This window comes from Leptonotus elevatus, chromosome 3 (genome assembly GCF_054856555.1).
Source record: "Leptonotus elevatus isolate MCC_2025b chromosome 3, RoL_Lele_1.0, whole genome shotgun sequence".
NCBI classification, from domain to species: Eukaryota; Metazoa; Chordata; class Actinopteri; order Syngnathiformes; family Syngnathidae; genus Leptonotus; species Leptonotus elevatus.
Window position 1 is genome coordinate 2,259,559 of NC_141241.1, and position 21,009 is coordinate 2,280,567.

General features: G+C 38.0%; 1 protein-coding gene across 2 annotated transcripts in view; it reads left to right on the forward strand.

The window, feature by feature from the left end:
• The window catches only part of ntrk3b (neurotrophic tyrosine kinase, receptor, type 3b), a 234,992-nt gene that overhangs the window by 70,181 nt on the left and 143,802 nt on the right, over positions 1-21,009 (forward strand). For both annotated transcript variants that reach the window (XM_086071367.1, XM_086071368.1), the window contains exons 4-5: positions 9,780-9,854; positions 15,340-15,411. In XM_086071367.1, the coding sequence (XP_085927493.1) occupies positions 9,780-9,854; positions 15,340-15,411 (147 nt within the window). The remainder of the gene's footprint in view (positions 1-9,779; positions 9,855-15,339; positions 15,412-21,009) is intronic.

Genomic DNA, 21,009 nt, shown 5'->3' on the forward strand with positions numbered 1-21,009 from the left:
TATTCAAAATGTCTAATATAGGTCTAGGATTTAGGAACGCAAATTTAAGTGCAATATGAGGCAGAAACATTCTTATGTTTACCTGGTTCATGTGTAAAATAACAAGGTTGTGTTTCTATAATCCAAACCGCTAAGTTTGACATTTTTAGTTGAATGTTTTCATTTTTTAATGGGTAAAAGTTTTTTATAAAATAAATGAAGACAAAGTTCTATTTATCTTTTTTTTTTTTAAATAATGAAAATACCTCAATGTGCAATTTAAGGCACATTCCCTTCCTTTAAACATGGAGAGTGAATTACAAAGTAGATTTGGTCCAGAATATTGAAAAATAATTGAAGTAAGATGGGTACCAACTGTCAAACTTTCTTACCAGCCGGCAGCCAGACACTCGGTGGTCATGCTACCAGCTAGCCGCTAACCACTTACGTCGGAGACTTCTGCTGTATCATAAAATGACGGCGTAATTAATTAGCGGTATCTTAGCATCCTAAATTAGTAAATGAACATGAGTATGGGATAGCAAGTAAAAGTGTTCTAAGGCCATATGCTTTCCCCTCAATGTATTGCTGTATTTGGAAAACTTATTTTTGAAGTTAGGCTTAGCGTGTTACGTTGAGGATGTTTCAGCTTCCTTGACATGTCAGAATGGTATCAAATGTGAATGCGCACTTTTTTTTTCTTTTTTTTTCCCCTCACCAACCAATCCGCGAATCGGGCGTGATCCGAACCAACCACGGATCAGTGATGATCCGTTGCACCACTAATGCCAAACCCACATGAGCTGAACCGAGAGTATGCAGGTGTCGACTGTACATTTTTAATTAACTTTGGGATAAACACTTTTTTCTAATCATTTCTGGCAGTATAAAATGTGTTTCTATTCATAGTTTGTTATGCTGGTACGAGCTAACAGATCTTCAACTCTAGAATTACATGGACTGATTAAAAGGCGAGCATCAATTTGTTAGATTCCAATGGCACACCCAAGATGAGGGTTAACACAGTATCCTTTTTGTGTTCTCTTGTGAAAACGCTTTACAAAAACACGAGCACGTGACAAAAAACAACCCCAACAAAAAAACAAGGCTATCTGATTGATGTCAGGCGTGTGCTTTAATCTAACGGAGTGCTACTCGGACCCGCCACGTCCCTCCTCTGGAGTGTTTGGCCCGACGCGAGGTGAGGCGAGATCAATATCCCGGGGAACACACCAGAGACATTGTGTTTTATTAAACATTTTCCCATTAAGGCGGCGGCGGCGGCGGCCGCGCTGTACATCATTCCAATACAGTCGTAAATCACGTCGACAGCGGAAGGAAAAAGTATGGGCGCAATCACCAGGGGGAAAAAAAAGTGAAAAAATATTTATTTTAAGCCACAGGTTGTGTCAGAGTGTTTAATACATTTAAGCCACTGAAATAGTTCATTCATCTGCTGCAGTTTTTATTATTTTCTTTCATAAGCCTCGGAGTCTTAAAGAAATTCAACATATTTTGTTTTTATCTGATGTCAATCATCAAATAGGGCTTCGGTTGGTCGGTCACGCCGCCACTTGTAAACGTGGGCCTGATTGACATCCTGTAGAGCTGGAATTTGCACAAAAGAGCCGCACTTGCTATTTGTATTGACGTTAGCATTATCAACTCGAATGGGTTACTTAATGTACTTTTGTTGGAAAAAACTATCTTGGAAATCCAGACTTACTCGTGGCTTTGCCTGAGAGTGAAACAGACAGTGAAATGAACCAATGAGCAAAGAGCGGACGTGACGTCAGAGACAGTAGTGAATGACTTAAGTCGTTGTTGCGGGAAAAACTTGATTCATGGTGTCATGATTCACTCTGTTTTGATATTCCAACAGCGTTCTAAATCAGTAAGCTCGCCGCTGTTGAAACGACTCGCGGAGAGATGACGTTGCTCACGAAAACGACGTCACGCAAATAGACCAATTTGATTGGCCGGCCTGTTTGCCGAATCGCTGTCTATAGACACCTGTCAAGATCCACTTTCTCTTTCAAAAAAGTGGTTGTGGCCTGCCAGGCTAGAAAAACACATCATAGTCAACAAATGAAAAATCCAATTTGATAAAAATAGTAAAGAAGTGCGCTTATAGTGCTTTATCTTGATCATGTTTGCAAAGCCATTGAACATGTTGAAAATTTCCTTGTGACAAGAAAACCATTAAAACGTATTTGCGACCTTGAATGAACCCTGATAAAAAAAACTAAACATCCACTACCCTCGCAATGTCCGTCGCTCAGTGGGGTTCGGGCTTTACAAAGATTACCTGATGTGAGATTGTGCATTTGTGCCGAGCTCTGTGACTCCGGTTGTGTTAGTGGCATCACATTGCAGGGCCCGGGGCCTCCACAGCACAACAGATGGCCCTGGCCGGGGTGGAATCTGTTACTGCTTGCTGGCTGGGGCGTTCTCCTCCAGCAATTTTGCCACCCGGTTCAGGCTTGAGCCAATCGGAGGCTCATAAAGCAGAAGGCTGTAAAACCATACATATGCTCATATGTTAGGGAACATTGTCTCCAGAACAAATGCTCCACGGTCTCTAATTGACTGCTGTGATCTGCTTTCTTGATACGTCTTGAATGAAATTGCAACATTTGATGATACACAGCCGGAAATGTGACATTTGCTTAGCATGCAGTATTACTGTATATTCCACAATGTCCAATTTAAAGCAGCGGATATTTATGACGTGAGCATACCCAGCTAAAAATGGCAAAAACAAAGGAATGTGCTAATGTTAGTTGTTTCTGTACATTAGCTCTAGGATGCGGCAGTATTATATTATTCTCCACAGTCTCTCCTTTGTTGCACTATTTTGTTTTCTCGTTATCCTCAATCTCCTTTCGGATAAAGTTGCCACATCATTGTAACATTTTAACTCAAAGGCTAGAAATGACAAAAACAGCACACATGCTAACGATAGCTGTTGTTGTGCTTGAGCTTTGGATGATGCACAATGATACTCCACATTCTCCACTTGGCTGCAGCGCTGTTTTTTCGCTGTCTTGTCTTGAATAAAATTGTCACATTTGAGGATACATGCCTGAGATTTACAAAAATAAACGCACATGTTAATGCTAGCTAAGCCTTTTCCTGTGCCTGGATGCTGTGGTGTTATGCTCCACACTCTCCAATTTACTGCAGCATCCACGTTTCTTCACGAACTCAGTCTCCTCTTGAGAGAAAAAAAAAAGAACTGTCACTTTTGTCACATTAAATTTTCTACTTGTCGTTTCGTTGGGATGTAAGGAATTATAAGAGAATGGGAGATTGAATCGCAGCATCTTTGTCAATCATATGCATGTTTTTATTCATAATGGGTTTTTTTGTTTTTGTTTTTTTACAAGCGTCTAATCCACAAAGTGTGTTCAGCGCGACGGCAACAATCAGTGCAATCAGATTGCCGTCCACGGGGAGCCGTCGCCTGCCTCCCTCTATTTGTTGTTTTGTTGACGGAAAACGGAGACAGGGAGGCTGCGTTAAATTATATATTTACATTATATATTCTTTTCATATCTCTCTATTACATCAATATTTCACAGGGGTGTTCTGGCACGGTCACGCGGTGGGGGAAATATATTCCCCGACAAATACAGCAAAAATTAACTCCCAAATTAAGATGCAGAAGGAAATGAAATATTTAAATCCGGAGTGTTTGTGTGTAGCTGCTGGAAAGAGCATACCTCCGCCAAGGCATATGGAACCACCCTTTTGGATACAATTGCTGCCTTATTGAGGCATAAAAAGATCATAAACACACGCTGCCTTATTGCTCTGGATACTTTAGTATAATAGTCCACAGTCTCCATTTTGCTGCAACGCTCCTTTTTTTTTTTCCCTCAGTCTCCCCTCAAATAAAATTCTGGTCTCATTGTGACATTTGTGGATACACAACTTGAAAAGGCAAACATTAACACATATGCTAATGCTAGCTCTGGACACCAAAGTATTATTATACTCCACAGTCCTCATATTTGCTGCATGACTCATGTTCCTAGCTGCCCACAGTCTCCTCTTAAATAAAAATGCAGCCACATTTGAAGATGCATGGCTCGAAATGACAAAAGCAACACACATGCTTCATTATTACATTTGAGGACACACTCAGTCACGTTGGCTCTGTCGTGTTATACTTCAGTCTCTATTTTGCTTCATTTTCTCACTTAGTCTTCTCTGGAATAAAAATTTTCCTTGACTGGCAGAAGTGAATTCTGGAGGGCCTACTTGGCTGGCTGTCTTTTTAGCTTTGTTAGCGTGTCTTGTGGGGAGTGATGCGTTTGGTGTCTTTTTTTTTTTTGGGTGACCTTTTTCGTAGCCTAACCAGTGTTTGAGTCACGTGTGTGTGTTATGACCTCATGGCATTTCAAAGGGAAACAAGAGGCACCCACACAACAGAGGCTTTATGATGTCACTTTTGACTGAAATGTTCGCAGAGCTAGTCAGGGAACACGTTTGATATTCTACGTCTAAATGAAAAGTGTAGAATAAATCAGCATAAAACACAAAATATAACCAAAATAAATTATATGTAATTAAAGCATAGAAAGTATATGCATACCTACGTATAAAATGACAAGCAAATACCACTACTACTTTTACTAATGATGATAAATGATGATTATTATAATGATGATGATAATGATTCATATTGTCCTTAAACACTCAAATCTATATATGAAATTATATCAATGGATAGATAGATAATTTCTCCATTCTCCAGCTATTTCATTCCTCATCTTTAAATTGGCATCTACAACACAAATACATCTATTGTAGATTGTTTGACATTTGTTGAGTACAAAAATAAAACGTGGACATCAAAACATACGAAAACATGAAGTTTGTCTTAAGCGCCTTCCCCCAGAAATTTGTGCATGTGCCCAATTATTGTGATATTTTGGCTACTTGGGCCAGTGTGTGCACAGTGATACCTACCCCCTTGAAGACCACATCACAGATGCATACAGTAAATATTTTTTCTTGAGTGTGTAATCTTGGTAAGGAACACAGTGTTGCTCATGGCTGTGCACACTATCGTAATGTTGCCATGGTAACATGATAAGCGGAGGATTTTGCACGGGGGGGCATGACATTAATGGCAAACCCGCTATCACAATGTGTAAGGACACTAATTACGCTGTCCATTTTTACATATGATCACTTTGTTCAGCAGCAGCGTTAGGTTGATTTGGAAGATATCATGAGCGTGTGGTTATTATTAGTGCTTGCAGTGGGAATACAACTCGGTGTATTATAGCTAATATTTCAACTGGTAAACAGCTCTCTAAGGCATGTTATATACAAACACAATATATTTTTCAGTGAAGATTTTTACTATGGTTTTTCATTTCACATTTTTTTTTCAAATACTTTCAATTTTTACACATTATGCTTTCATTTACCCACATATATTATTCATATAAACATTTTTATTGAATGCATGTTATTTTTCTTATAACATTACTCTTAACTCTTTTACCACCAAAAACGTTTAATGACGTATACTAAAATCCCAATGAATGCCGCCAAAAACGTTAATTGACGGGGGGGTTTCTCAATGGGCAGTGCAACGTCTTGTGCGGCGCTGGTTTGTGAATGGGGTTTGTGAAATCCCAAAATACCCACTAACTATGGTTAGCAGATGGCAGCATTGTAGCTCTTTTCAATGGGCTCCCAGGGTGTCAAATTACATGAAAACATGGCGGATCTGAGGAAATACAACGTTTTTAAGGATGACGTGAATGATCACAGCATTTGTCACATTAAATCTAATTCACAAAGTGTCACTAAACGAAAAATATTAGTGTCAAAGTCACTGTTGTGCAGAAAATGTATCTTTTCACATAAAGCTTGTTTTCTACTTATTTTTTCTATTTTCGCTTAATTCACTCAAATTACCTATTTTCAAATGGTGATTACTAAAGAACAAAATAAGATAGAAACATACTTTTTTTTCTTAATAAAGATGGAACCCAATATTTCATATGGTATCCACCATGTTTATGTAATCAGCACACAATATTCAGTTTGCCTTGATAGATGAGTGACAATGCTCGAAATGGGCTGGCACTGTCTGGGATGTTTTTTGGATAACGTGGTAGTAAAATAATTAATAATGACACCAAGTATACTGCAAATTTGCACACATGCTTGCGGGAGAAAATTTTGAGAATATGAAGCACAAGCGCAATAATAAATGTTGCTGTGTGTTTGTTAATGAATTAGGTTGACCTTGTGTCACACTGTTGCTCTGATACCTTTTGAGGCTCCCTTGTGTACAATGAGCAATTAAAAAGTCAAAACTTGCCTCTTACCTCCACTCTGTCACGGAGTCAAAGGTGTGTGTGTGTGTGGGGGGGGGGGGGTGTGTTGGGTGTGCGCGCGTGCGCCTGGAATATAAACAATGGTACCCTTGTGGGGGACAAAGCCACCCTTAATAGCACATACTATTATTCAAAAATATATACTTCAGCTGTCCTATCATTAAAGGCAAAATACAAAAAATAAATACATTTAAAAATAGACATTTTAATGTTCGTCTGTGTAGTGACTCAACAATCAAGTGTGCAATTAAACAACCAAGTAAATCTGAAATGATTTGTCTTTTTTCTGATAATGTTTCTGTGAGTCAGCCATTCAGTTGTGTTGGGTTGAGTAGTCATAGCATTTGTTGTCAATCTAACGAAAGTCGTCAGATGACTGCTTACTCACCACATAAAACAAATCTGCCCCTTATACAGTCAGATTTCACCATCTCAAGAAATATGTTATAAAAATATGTCAATAATACCCGGTCGTTAGTGTGTTTTTACAAAAGCCTGCAATGGATTTGTTATTGAGACACATGAGAATTGTTTTAAGTTGGGAGAAGAAATGCATTATATGTTTGATTTAAAATGTCAAGGATGCGTTCTAACGTCACCCTCACATGATGATGATGATGATGATGATGAAGGAGATGGAGCTGCACACAATCCGGCGGTAATGGTCCTGAGCCGTGCTGGAATTGGATTCAATTGAAGGATTGCCAAAGGACAGGGTGCCGTGTCACACAATGCAGTGCACGACCTTGTTCAGAAGCGGCACCGGAACTCGATGTGACTTCGAGTTCTTCCTCTCCTCACTTTATATAAATAAATAAAAAAGTACATACTGCACCTATATACAGTGTTACCTTGCTACGCACATGGACAAAAGTGCTTGTACCCTTCTGTTAATGAAAGAAAAATCCACAGAAATAGTATAATAATAATAATATAAATGTAATGAATATTAATCAATGAAAATCAGTCACTGCTTTTCAGTTGCGGTCCAACAGAAATGTTTTAAAAACCAAACTCAAAATCAAAGGCCTTGACAAAAATGATCAAATATTTCATTGCACAATCCTTTGAGGCAATCACTGCAATCAAACGATTACCTTTCAATGAGACTTCCAACAATTGTATTATTTTTCAAAAGCCCTCTTGTGGGTATTAGTCACAGATGTTGAAAGTGTTGCACAATATTCGGTACAGTTGTGTTTGTTGCTGTGTGTTTGTTAATGAATTAGGTTTGAAACCTGATGACAAGTTTGAAAAATGCCCCTTTGTCAGGTACAGTGTTGGGAAAGTAACTAGTAACTAAAAGTAACATTACTTTCCCCCAGTAACGTGTAGTCGTGGAATGGAGTACTTTCACATTTTGAAAAATATTGTTACATTTTCATTTCCCCAGAAACGATTCGTACTTTTTTAAAGGTAGTTTGCGTAAGTAAGTTTTATACTTTTTGTTTGGTCTGAATGAATTTGACATTTTAGCGGAAGCCGAGCGCCCCCAAGTGTTGCGTATTTTCGGAACTGCGAACGGTACAACTGTTATAGTTCGGTTATCAGTTTGAGCCCAGATGTGGTTTCATTTATTCAGCAACTTATGAAATCATACAAAGTATAGAAGTCTTAGTTTTCATTTAATTGAAATGAGGGGACAATTAGATTCAGATGGACTCGTCATGTCAGTACACAGTACACCTTTTGGAGTTAAATCAACACTGCGAATGGAAATTTACAATATAGGCTGTAGAAAAGAGGTACAAAGTAACTCAACACTCGTCACGTAGGAGATTTATCCCCTCTCTCCTCTTGTATCCTCCGGCGACTGCTAAATATCGCTACTGCCGCCATTGCAATCCACTTTTTGTTTGACAATCCTGCAATTGTGTTTGTTGTTCAATAAAATAATATTGATGACCTAAAGGTCACATTTTTTTTGTTGCGAGGGTTCACTCCTGCCTGTTTGTTGATGATTGTCCAATTCCGTTGAGATCAGTCGTAAGGCTCGGTGTGCGGCTGCCTTTGTAAGCATGTCGCTTAGCGGTTGAGATCAAGAGCATTGGTAATTGCTTGTGCACTGATGTGTAGGGATCAAATGTCTGCACGTGTTGCTACGGCGATTGGTAGACGGCGGACTGTTCCCAAGTTGATCACGAGGAATGTAGGAGGGGTGGAGTTAAAGGCGGCTTTTGTATGTGCGTGCTATTATTACAAAGTCTTTTTTTGTTTTTTGTTTTTTGTTTTCTTTTTAAAGAAAAAAGTTGATTAGTTTTACCTCACTGGTAGCGCTTGGTGTTCCGAAACTAGAGACAGGGTCGTGGGGCAAGTTCGATTCTCCTAAGCCCACAAAAACAAAAAAATGAATACATTTAAAAAATTCGGTCACGGTAGCAAAAAAGGTTTGTTCTTAGAATATTATGTTATTATGCATTCATTTGTGAAGTAAGAATTCAAAAGAGAGTTTTATTTTCTGCCCATAGAGAGGACGCATATGTTAATGTATAGCATCTTAGAGTAAAGTTTGAGTATCATTTATCATTGTCCTCTTTTTTTGGGGAAATCCAAATAGTCACCCATGATAGGTGAAAAAAGACCATCTAAAAGTATGTTTTTAAATATAGTTTTACTCTTCCTGCACATTGTAAACACATTTCGACATATTAAAAACAAGCTCGTGGAGGTTATGCGGTTCCATATAAACGTACGTTTAAGCTCCTTACTGCGGCGCAACATGCTCCTACATTGAAGGTGTGTAACTTGCCTCTAGACTATAGTAAAAAAAACATTTTAAAAAGTTGCAATGTATTGAGGGCATGAGCGATAAACCACAATATAGCGGGAATTCACTTTATTGTCTATTAAGCTGTTAATTTCTTTGAAAGTGAGCATATTTAGAAATTCAGCAGCAAATTATTTAGAGTAGGATATCAGACAGTTGGAGGATGCCCGGTGGGGAACATCACATGCATTTGGAGTTGCGTTGTGTACATCTTTGATTTGGCTTTCACTGGTTGTTGACATGAAGAAAAAAAGCATTTCCCCCCCGATTTTGTTGGGTGTTGTCAGTTAACATCAAAACAAAGCAATTAGGCCGCGTGCCACTTTTTTTCTTTTCTCTTGTACGATTCCACCGGTCTACTTGTTTATTGCTCATTTTCCATCGACACACAAACACTTTCTTTGTTTCCCCCCCCCCCGAAAGCTAATTTAACAGCGTCTCGCCATTCTTGTGTGTGGGGGGGCCCGCCAGTCTAGCATCATCAGCCGCGGCCCCCTCGCATCGGATTAACTCCGCTGACTGCCTCTTGCGCAATTACATCCATCCTAGGCCGGCAGAGAGCATCCTGTCGCCGGCTTTTCCGATAATTGCAATTTAAATGTTTATGGATTTTTAAGTACCACTTACTTTTTCTTTTGCAGCTCGCTTAATCATCTGTTTCTCCACAGACACATCGAGAACTGGACGGGACTGCAGACGCTGCGGGATGTGGACATGGAACTCTACACCGGACTGCAGAGACTGTGAGTGTCAGTAACGAGCTGTTAGAAGAGATGATAGAATGTCCACTGGGTCATCGCCCAACTCCTTCCACGGTCTCTCCTACATTCGGGAAAAGAAAGCTCATTCCCCAAAAAAGTATGACAAATATTTCTTAACATGATATGAAACCAAGACATATTTTTAATGCAAAAGACGACAGTATGGCGTCTCGCTGGAGTGCTAATGAAAAGCAGTGAGGAAGGTTTGTTAAAAGTTACAAAAAAGGGCAGCAGTAAAAGAAATTCATTTCAATGCAACTTAAGTGTCTAACAAATGATCAAAGTACGGGTTCTGTACAACAAATATATATATATATATATACAAGTCCAGTCAAACAAATGTCAATACAAAGCAAGTATATTATGACGTCCCACAGACTGTTTTGGTCTGATACATTGTATATCATATGTGACAAAAACTAATAATAATAATAATAATAATAATGATAAGAATATTAGTGTAAAATGTACAATTAAATGCAGGCAAGGTGTTTCTAACAAATAACTTTAATTCTCTGTTGAGACTGTTGATGTGCTTTTGTAGGTGCTGCTATTTTGGTTAGCAACATCATTGCAATAGGCTTTTTGATGATGATTCCTTAAAGTATGAAAATGATCTAAGATAGTTTCTCAAAGTGGCGTCTGTGGAATAATTTGAACTAAATTATGATGTCGGACCACTTAAAAAAAAAAAAGAAAAAAAAGCAAACCGACCGTATTTGCATATTGCACTCCGGTCAATAACTATTCCCTACCTTAGTTTTGGGCCAATTAAAAGCTCTAATATGATTGGCACACATATATTGCACGCTTAGTCCTATTAAAAAAAAATAAAACATTAAAATTACCAATTTTTAAAAAATAGAATTACAGGTGTAATATTATGACATTAAAATTCTATTTTTTAAATATGCTTGTTAAAATATGACTTTTCCCCTCATTTACATTTTTAAAATACTATCTTGGAACAATACAACTTCATCCTTTTACTATTAGGAATTTTCAGCCTGATAAAATCATGATGAAATTAAAGGTTAAAAAATACTTTATTCTCATAACATTACAACTTTTTAATCTCTAAAATAGGCAGTTATTTAATTATTGAGCATTTATTGGAAACACATGGTAGTTACATTATGTTGGTGTTATGTTGGGTGATTAGAACGCATGGTCAAAGATTTTTTTTTTGGGAACAAGGTCAATGCTATTACGACGGCGTATTAGGGCCACATATAAATCTATATATTTTTTTGATGGTGGGGGGCAATATTCTGAGAAAAAAAACTCACAAATTTGCCACTTTAAAAACTCGTAAATTTGCGAGTTTTTAAAGTGGCAAATTTGCGAGTTTATAAAGTGGCAAATTTGCGAGTTTATAAAGTGGCAAATTTGCGAGTTTATTAAGTGGCAAATTTGCGAGTTTATTAAGTGGCAAATTTGCGAGTTTATTAAGTGGCAAATTTGCGAGTTTATTAAGTGACAAAAAAAACTCAGGAACTTCCGATAATACACGTAGCGTACTACTCGAATGTTTGTGCCAATACTTTTTGGTTAGGTTTTCAAATAAGGAGATAGTAATGGCTTTAACCATATCATGTTAAACATTTGCACTTTGAAGTTATGTACTGCCAGCGACAAAGACACCTCGCTTTGCTGAGGATCAAGCATTTAAGTTCATTTGTTAAAATAAATATTTACTTGTACAGTTATATTTCCAGAATTATTATTTACACATTCATACATTTTGGTATTTTTTTGAGTAGCTAAATTGATGTCGGATCTGCTGTTTTTTTCGTCATTCACTTGCATTTACCTCAAGTATGCTAGCTTCTGATTGGTTAGATCAGGAAGTGTTGTCGCTCTAGCTGCCGTGTATGACGAGTAAAGTGTAAATTAAGAATGAATCCGTCTCCATCCTACCTTTTCATTTTATAAACAGTGTCACATTAACCACCAACAAATCCTCACATTAGACTATAACTTTATGAAGCGGCAAATTTGCGAGTTTTTTTCCCGTAATATTGCTCCCACCTTCCCCCAAAATATATTTGTACGTGGCCCTAATACGCCATCGTATCTAAAAAGAAATAAACAAAAAATATTGTACCACCGTCCTACTGTGTTCCTGCAATTTGCCACAACGGCCTTCTCCTACTGCCCCCGCCACTTCTCAATGGCTACCTGCTGACCTCTACCTCCTGTCTTTTCTTCTTTTTTTTTTCCTCCGCCGCCCTTTCAAAACTCGGAGCAGGCCTCTCTCCCCTGATCCCGGTGATCCCTCATCAGGGAGGCCAAGTGTAATATCTCCAGCAGCAAATTAGCATTTTTCTCATTACCGCCGCCTCCGTGATAGGGGGACGGGGTGGCGATTGGCGAGGGAGGTGGGCGAGGGTGTGGGTTTGCAGCCCCGTAACTGTCCAGTAGCCCAGTTTGACGCTCATTATTCCACATTTCAATAACGACAATATGAGACGCGATCATTCATGAAAAACATCGGATTGTTAAATATGCCAGAGAGCAGTGCGCTAATGAAAGAGGTGCTGCGCATGTTTCTGTTGACGCTTTAATTGCGAATAGATTCAAATAAAATATCCACCAGAGTGCCACATTATGATGATGACGACGGCGGGCGCTCTTGAGCTGCAAACTTATCACATAGTAGTCTTTTTCATTTAAAATCAACACATAATAGGTTGACTATGTGCTGATGGTAATTAATATTTGTTTTAATTTAACCTTTATTTATCCAGGAAAGGCAAATGATAACAGATTTTAATAGAGTAAAACAACACAAAATAAGAACAAATTTCAATACCTAGACAATAAATTGTACACCGCGATATACGATCAGGTCCATAAATATTGGGACAGTGAAACAATTCTCATCTTTTTGGTTTTAAACACCACCACAATGGATTTGGATGTAATGTTTCCCTTATCTTTACAAAAACAGGTGTGTTAGGTGTACTGAACACCACATATAGTCTTTATTTATGAAACATGGAGGTTAGGTTAATCAAAAACTTTAAATTGTGTTTACTAAAATGCACATTAGGTTTGTTGACGATTGGAAATTGTGCTGTTGACAAAAACACACATTAGATGTCAATGTTTATGTTCGGTTGATTGCTAAATTCTCTGTGATGTACATACACGACGCACAAAGACCAAAAGTTGTCCTTCAAATTTACCAAAAAAAACAAAACGATGTTTGATACAAACAGAGGCATAATGGGAAGGCAATGTGAATTTAAATAGCTTGCTGGTTTCCAGGCGCGCGGTGATGATGTCAGTGAGACATCAAAATTCGGAATTGAAATTGGATTTCGATGAGGCAGAACTGCTCAGACTCGCTGCAGTGGATTCTCCTGCTAGTGAGCAAGAGTGTGTCAGAATGCACTTGCTACCCCATTTTTATCTGTACGAGACGCAACTTCATTTTCAATGAAATGAAGTCATTCGAAACAAAGAAACAGAAAAAAACATGCATTTTCTGACATTGTGAAGATCCTTGGAGACTCACTATGGAGATTGTCTTTGTTAAAGGATACACGAATGTTGAAGTCTAGAAATTGTCTATGTGTAAAAAACATACACAGTATCATAACTGAAGACTAAATTGTCTTTGATAACATACGGATTATACAACATATTATTGACGACTGAATTGTCTTCAATACAGTATATAAACAAGACATACAGTTCATCACGACACGGGGATGTGTTAGTGGAAGGGATGGTACATTTCCTTTCAGAAGTCAGTGCCATGCACAAAAATGGTCGCCCATCTGGTCTACATCTCCTACAAGTTTCTTACCGTTTGGGCAGTTCGGCCGTACGGCGGCGCCGTTTCGGAGCTTGAAACCGCAATCACTTTTGTAATCGAGCTCCAGAGTGGGAAGATTTCAAAACGCGTCCCGTACGTTCCAATGTGGACACCACATGCGGGTTGCTCCTCCAGAGAGGACGTAGCGGTCGCAGCTCGATGACGACGCATCGTTGTAGTTTGATGACATATGCTCCAATTCTCACGTGACTGCGCACGAACCGCCAGTCTGTCAACAACAACGGATAGCCGTGTCCTTAGCTTGCTTATGCTTTTACAGCAAAATATTTTGCGTGATGTTGTTGTACCATTGTCACTTCTCTTGTGTTCTTCCCACCGATCTTTATAATATAAAGATCGGTGCAAGCCGTTGAAGCGGCCATCTTACTCCTCCAATCTCGCGAGCAGACTAAACTACTTTAAAGACCCCTTTTTCTTTTATTGCTCCCTTCCTTAGACCACAATCTTAGATTAGGAAGTCATCTTTTGTTGAATTCGTTATAATTCTTTAATAAAAAAAAATATATACAAGTTTCCTCCTGTAAACATCATTAAGCATATCATTTATAGATGTGTTTAAGGCAAGTTGTAAAATGTCTGAAGTCCTCTTGTTTATGTTTAACACATTTAAAACATCATAAATTATGCTCTTTCTATTAAGTACTGTCTCAAATGTTCTTGAATTTCGATACTGTAAATGTACAGGATCGTATGATTTGGAGGAGTAATATGGCGGCCTCGCGGCTTCAAAAGTCTTGGCCTATCGGCTATCCTGTCATATATTCAGATCAGTGGTTCGTCTTCTTCGCTGATTCTTCTTCTACGCTTTCCGTTATTTCCCTGTGGATGCGCAACGGCACCACTCCAGACTTGGCATATACATTACAACCGCTAAACGTCCTCAGCGTCTTCTTTTTACGACACTCGCAAAAGTTAAATTGTCATTGATTTAAAGCAGAGGTGGGCATCGAGGGCCGGAGTCCTGCAGGTTTTGCATGTTGCCCTTCTCCAACACAGCTGATATATGATCAGCTCATCAGCAAGCTGGTAACGATCCTGTTGATTGGAATCAGCTTGTGTTGGAAGTGATAACACCTCCAAAACCTGCAGGACTCCGGCCCTCGAGGACCGAGTTTGCCCACCTCTGATTAAAGCCTAAATTGTCTTTGATGTTTATAAACATTGGGTTGTTTGAAGTCTAGATATTTTCTTTGAGCTTCATTGAAAACAATTGTCAGGTTTGTTTATCTTTAAAAACATACATTCTATTAACTGACAACTTGAAACTGACAACTTGAAACTTGTTAACTGAAAGCGCCTTTGATTTAAAAAAAGAAAAGAAAAAGAAAAAAGAAAAATGTGCGCTGCAATGGATACAGAATTTGTGCCAGAATGCATCTGCTCACATATTTTTTGGAGGGGGATTGAGTTACATAATTTTAAAACCGAATAAACACACACACACGCACGCACACACACACACACACGCACACACACACACACAAACAGGCCAAAAAGGAAATGAGAATAAATGGAAACAGTATTTGTGTTCTCCCACGCTGTAGCCCTTTTACGCTTTGCTCACACATTCACGCTCATTCTCTCCGTTTTTTTCTCCCTCTCTCTTTTTTTCCATTGCAGCACCATCATGAATTGCAACCTGAGGGTGATCCAGCCCCGAGCCTTTGCTCAGAATCCACACCTACGCTTCATGTGAGTAAATATCCAGTCTATATCTCTGTATACCAACGGTGGGAAAAGTATGGCCCGTGTGCCACCTACTGCCCACCGCTCAGAATTTTGCATGCATTAGCAAAACTCCTATAATTGTTGCATTTTCACTAAAATGAGTTAACCTTCATTCATATATCTCCTAAAACAAATTATACATGTGTTTAAAATGTTGGTAATGAACAATATATATATTTTTTACGTCATCTACTATGAACTGGACCATCTGTGTGTGTTAAAAATCAAATAGTAGAAAAGTTTGCTGCTCTTGCGTGGCTTGACGAGTCGAACATTGAGCACAAGATGATGCTCTTGATAGAGAGTGTTTTTTGGGGCATGTGGTAAGCTACAGAGGGGGGGGCGACAGCACCATTACTGCGTCCGAACGGCGCCCGTCTTAAATGAGACATCCATTATTTGCCTTGGATAATTGGATTCCTATCTGCGCGGCCTCAACATACCGAAGACGAAGAAGAGGGGCGACGTGCTTCCATTTAGCCGCCGCTCTCTAAATGGACAATTTGTCCGGCAGGGCCGCGCGGCGCGCTGGCGAAGAGCAAAGTCATTTCTTTAACAAAAGGCTGACGTCTTAGCGTATGACAGCCTGTTATCGCACTGTTATTTTTCTAGGAGTTAGCGCGACACGAGGAACTCAGTCACAGTCTTTTACCTGAACACGCACGCACTCAGCAACTGAAAGTGATCTGTACTTTGTGACGGGCTGCATGTGAAGGAGTCGTAAGCATTGCTGCCTCACAAAAGCGCAGGTATGGATTTGAATTTGGCTTAATTTTTTATTAATTTTTTATTTTATTTTTTTAGCCCTGTGCTAGGTTAATTCACAAAAACATATACATTGTTGTCAACACGACACATAGGCTAGGTTTAAGAATCATTTCAAATGTAAAATAATTCATGCTTAAAATGTCAATGATAAAATGTAAACCATTTAGGAACTATAATGTGAGTGCAATAGTTATTTATTTAGTTTTGTTGTAAATTTATTGTGACTCATTATTAAGGATATAGAATATAGGCAATGATAAGCTCGGATCTTTTGCCTGTACATCGGTTAATATGATTTCTTCAAAGGGATGTTTGTGTTTTCTTTTCTGTGTTCATTCATTCATTCATTCATGTTGACAAAAAAGTCATACATTATGTTCCCAGCAAGGTTTAAATAGTTTTGGATTTTTCATTATATATTTATTTTGTTGTGACTTTTTCTTTGTCGTCTTCAGTTACTTTTAATTCGTTTTTAAAATGGGCTAGTTAGTTTTTAGTAGTTAAAATAAAATAATCTGAAATGCGTCATTTTAGTTTTGTCTTTATTATTTGTAGCATTAGTTTTAGTTTCTTTTTAAATATATGGAATATTTGTGGGATGCCAGATTAAAACAAACAAAAACCATGTCGCTAAGTATTGAAGCAAAATTAAACAATTCCCAAACTACTTTCTTCTCCAGGTAATACAATAATATTAAAATTTCAAATCAACCCCAAAAGCTCATGTATTAAATTCATTGACAAATAAAAACAATTTAATTTCAGTTTTTTGTTTGTTTTATTTTGTTAACAATTTCAGGTTAAATGTATTCTGTTTGCGAAGCTAGTGAATGTTGATTTCTCGTTAGGGTTCGTGAGGATTCATTTAAGTTTTCATGTTTTTTTTTCTTACTTTCCTTGCAACAAGAAAAAACATTAAAACTTAAGGCGAATGTTGAGCGAACGTTTGCGAACCTTGAACGGACCCTGACAAACTGACGGAAGTGTGCATTTACTACCTTCGCCGACACTTGCAAATATTCGCCGACACTTGCAAATATTTGCCGACACTTGCAAATATTCGCCTCCTTAGTTTGATACGGGCTTAACTAAAATAATCTTGGTTCTTTGACGACTCAATTGACTATTATTATTATTTATTTTTTGTTAAAGCATCTAGATTGTTTCTACTGCATATGAAAGATGCCCACCAGGTTACAGTGTGAAATTATGTCAGATTACAAAAAAACAGGTCAGTTGGGTAAATTCATGATTCAAAGTCGTTTTTGATGTTTACAGAAACAAGTACCTTAAGTTAGTCTTAGTCCTAAATTGTCTTTAATGTTTACAAACAAACAAACGCTAGGTTAGTGCAAGACTGTTAATTGTTTTTGCTGTTTACAAACCGTATGATTGCGTAATTGAACTTTCTCGATTGTCTTTGAAGTTTGTGAAAATAGAAAGTTGGGATGGTGGTGCGTCTCCATGTGTCAGTCCAGTGATGGACCGGTGACGAGTCCTATGCTCCATTTGCGCTCCCCTCAGCCCTGCCCGTCCGTGTAAAGAGTATGTTTACTGGGGGCAACTTTGGAGGAAATAACTCGTAATGGCAACATTAAAGTAAATGCAGCAATGCAAGACTCGACTGACCCGTCAGATTTATGAGGCCATCTCACGGCTCAGCTTTAGCGTGTGTGTGTGTGTGCGCGTGCGCGCGCGTGTGTCCACTTTATCTGCGTGGGTGATCGGAAGTGCTAATCAAAATTGTTTGCGTTTAATGAAACATATTAATCCTCCCTCCACTTTTATCTTCTCGCATCACTTTTGGCCAAAGCGAATCAACTAAAAGCGTTGACGTCTCTTAGTGGCAATCAGTGCTAACTAATTATCAGCGTCTGTTATTATTGACTATCACTGTAAGATTAATTATAGCCATAAAGATGTTTATTCATAATTGTATACACTCACCTGTCGTGGTTTGAGTGTGTAGAGGCATAGAATAAAATAAACAAATGTTAACATTCGCGTTAGCCTGTTGCTGTGATTTAGCGCTACAGTCAGCAGCCTTTACTCTCCTCTTGTTTAAAAGGTGTCTCCTTACATACTAATTAAGTAATTTACCTTCATTTTTAAAATGGACAATTAACAGAGTTAATGTGCTTGAGCATATACAATAGGTACGTTTTATGTGTCCTCCTTGCATGCTATTTTTTTTTTTATGTCCTTCTTATCAGCTATTGCTTCTGAAGCTTGAAAGTTTCCCCATTGTGGGACTAATAAAAGTTATCTTATTTTATCTTGCCTTATTTGTTGTCTCCATTGTGTTCGAAAATGTGTCTGAGGCCTATTAAACACCGTACTTATGAAAACACAAACACGTTTATTAGGTTTACTGAAGACTAGGTTGACTTTTGCGTTAATGAAAAACCCTTCATTAGGTTCATTAATACAGACTGGAAATTGATATATACACAAACATGTAGAGGTTCATCGAAGACATGAAATCATCATTGATATTTACGAAAATACGCACGTTAAGTTCATTGAAAATGTAAATCTTTAAAGTATATGACATAGCAGGTTGGGGTTGTTGAAGTTTCAAAATTATTTGGTTACAAAAACACGTACATTATGGGAGGTCAGCCACACACAAAGCAACATGGCCGAACATGACTGAAGTGGGCCACCGCAAAAAATTACAGTTGCCGCACACACAAAGCAATTACTGCAACGGAAGAACTGCAAACGATTTTAAAGCTCCACATACTGTACAATATGCTTTAGTTTATCTTTATTATTGAACCACAATAACGCAGCACAATTGTAAAGAAAACTGACAAAAAGAGGAAACAAGTGAGAGAGAATGAAGGAGAGAGTGTGGATGGGAATATTTTCAGAGGCTGTTGGCAAAGATCGATTGCTCCGTTCAGACCCGTGCTTGCAATTATAAATGTAGTTATTGTAAAAAAAATATATAAGAGTAAATTGATTGTGATGTTTACAAAACCAAGTGAATTATGTTCATTGACAAATAAACTGACTGATAAAAATGAAACAAGTACGTTAGGTACATTCAAGACTAATCTGACTTAGATGTTTACAAAAACACCAAAGTGAGGTTTGTTGACTTCTAAATTGTCGTCGACATGTTAAAAAAAAAAGAAGACCAAATTGATTGACTGTGATGTTTACAAAATTATGCATATTTGGTTCATTGAAGCCTCAAAACAGTATTAGATGTTGACCGAAAAAAATGTACATTAGTTATGTTAAAGAGGGAGTTCGGGAATTTGTCTCTCGGGTGTGTGAAAACAAATTCACTTTGGTCTTGACGGAAACATTGAGTTCACTGAAGATTCAAAATTGTTTTTGATGTCCCTGAAAACTCATGCGCGAGAATTGAAAATTAAATGTAATGAAAGAAAAGTAGCTTCGTTGCTATAATGCACTATAGGTAAGTGCCATAGAAAAAAAATATTTAAAAGTATTAATTATAAGTCCAACAAAAAATTGCTGAAGTTGAATGTACTGCAGTGTATTTATTTTCATAAAATATTTGAATACATTTTATTATAAAGGGCAGACCTCCATTAAATGACTCTGTCAAATACACGTCAAATGAAAAGAAGTCAAGCGCAAAACGGATTAAATCAAAATAATTTAATTAGGCGAGTGGATGATTGACATTTGTAATAGATGAAAGCGCATGCTGACTGTGTGATTGCGTCCAGTACGGCCTCCACTTGTGATGAAGAGCGACCCCAGGAGAAAAAAACCACCAGCTGAGCCTCTGATTCGGACCTCAATGAGGTCGGCCTTGTGCATAATAATTAATATTGCTTGACAACATCATCGTCATCGTCGTTGTCGTCATACCCGTTGCCCGTCACCCAGCAACCATCCACCTGCATTTACAAAACAAGGGACTCAGTGGCACGAGAGCTTTTGAGTTCAAAGCTGTCCGTGTTCATTATTTCAAAATGCACACATTTAGCTTGAGCTTAAAACAAATAATATGAATGTGCTTGATGGTGACAAGATGCAAGATCAGCACCTTTTTCAAAACGCTTTTATTTTGGCACATCGCTATGTTGCATTCAAACCGAGCTGTAAACATCACAAGCTTTTTTTGCTTTTAATGTAGCTCGAAGGTGATCTGTTGCTAAAAATGAATGTGCTAATCCCTGTCGCTTGTCTCCTCATACATTCTTTTATTTTTAAAGATGTGAACACAGATACAGCACACTTGACTGGAGAGCAAAACAACCAGACCGTGTTGTCCCAGCCAGTAAGAAGGGGATATTGGAAATGGCCACACTGAGCCTGACCCAAACCAAAATGGCGCAGTTCTCGTGTCTTTTCATTTGAAGGCATGTGTTCTTGAGACTTTTCTCTGAGTCTGTGGACATGCCGGCCAAATGTCATGTTTGCTAGTGAAACTGTCTTTGGCGGCTGGATTGTTGGCACGATTTGACCCATTTATTACATATATTATTAGAGGTTTATGTTTCATGGAAGTTTGTTTAACTTGTTTTCCAAGCTCCGCCCACATGCAATGTCAACAAAACCCGCAAATTTACATATGCCTGGTTCAAATTTGCTATAAGTCAGCAAAATATCTTGAATGGGTTCTCTATCGTATTATGATGATGATGATGATGATGATGATTATTATTATTATCTTAACTTTGAAGGATCACTGGAATTGACTTAAAATATCCTGGAATGGATGCGCCACACCAGCGTGATTTACTTTTTTTTTTTTTTTTAAACAAATGTTCTCTTTTTTTTTTTCATTAATAAAAAGTGTGATAT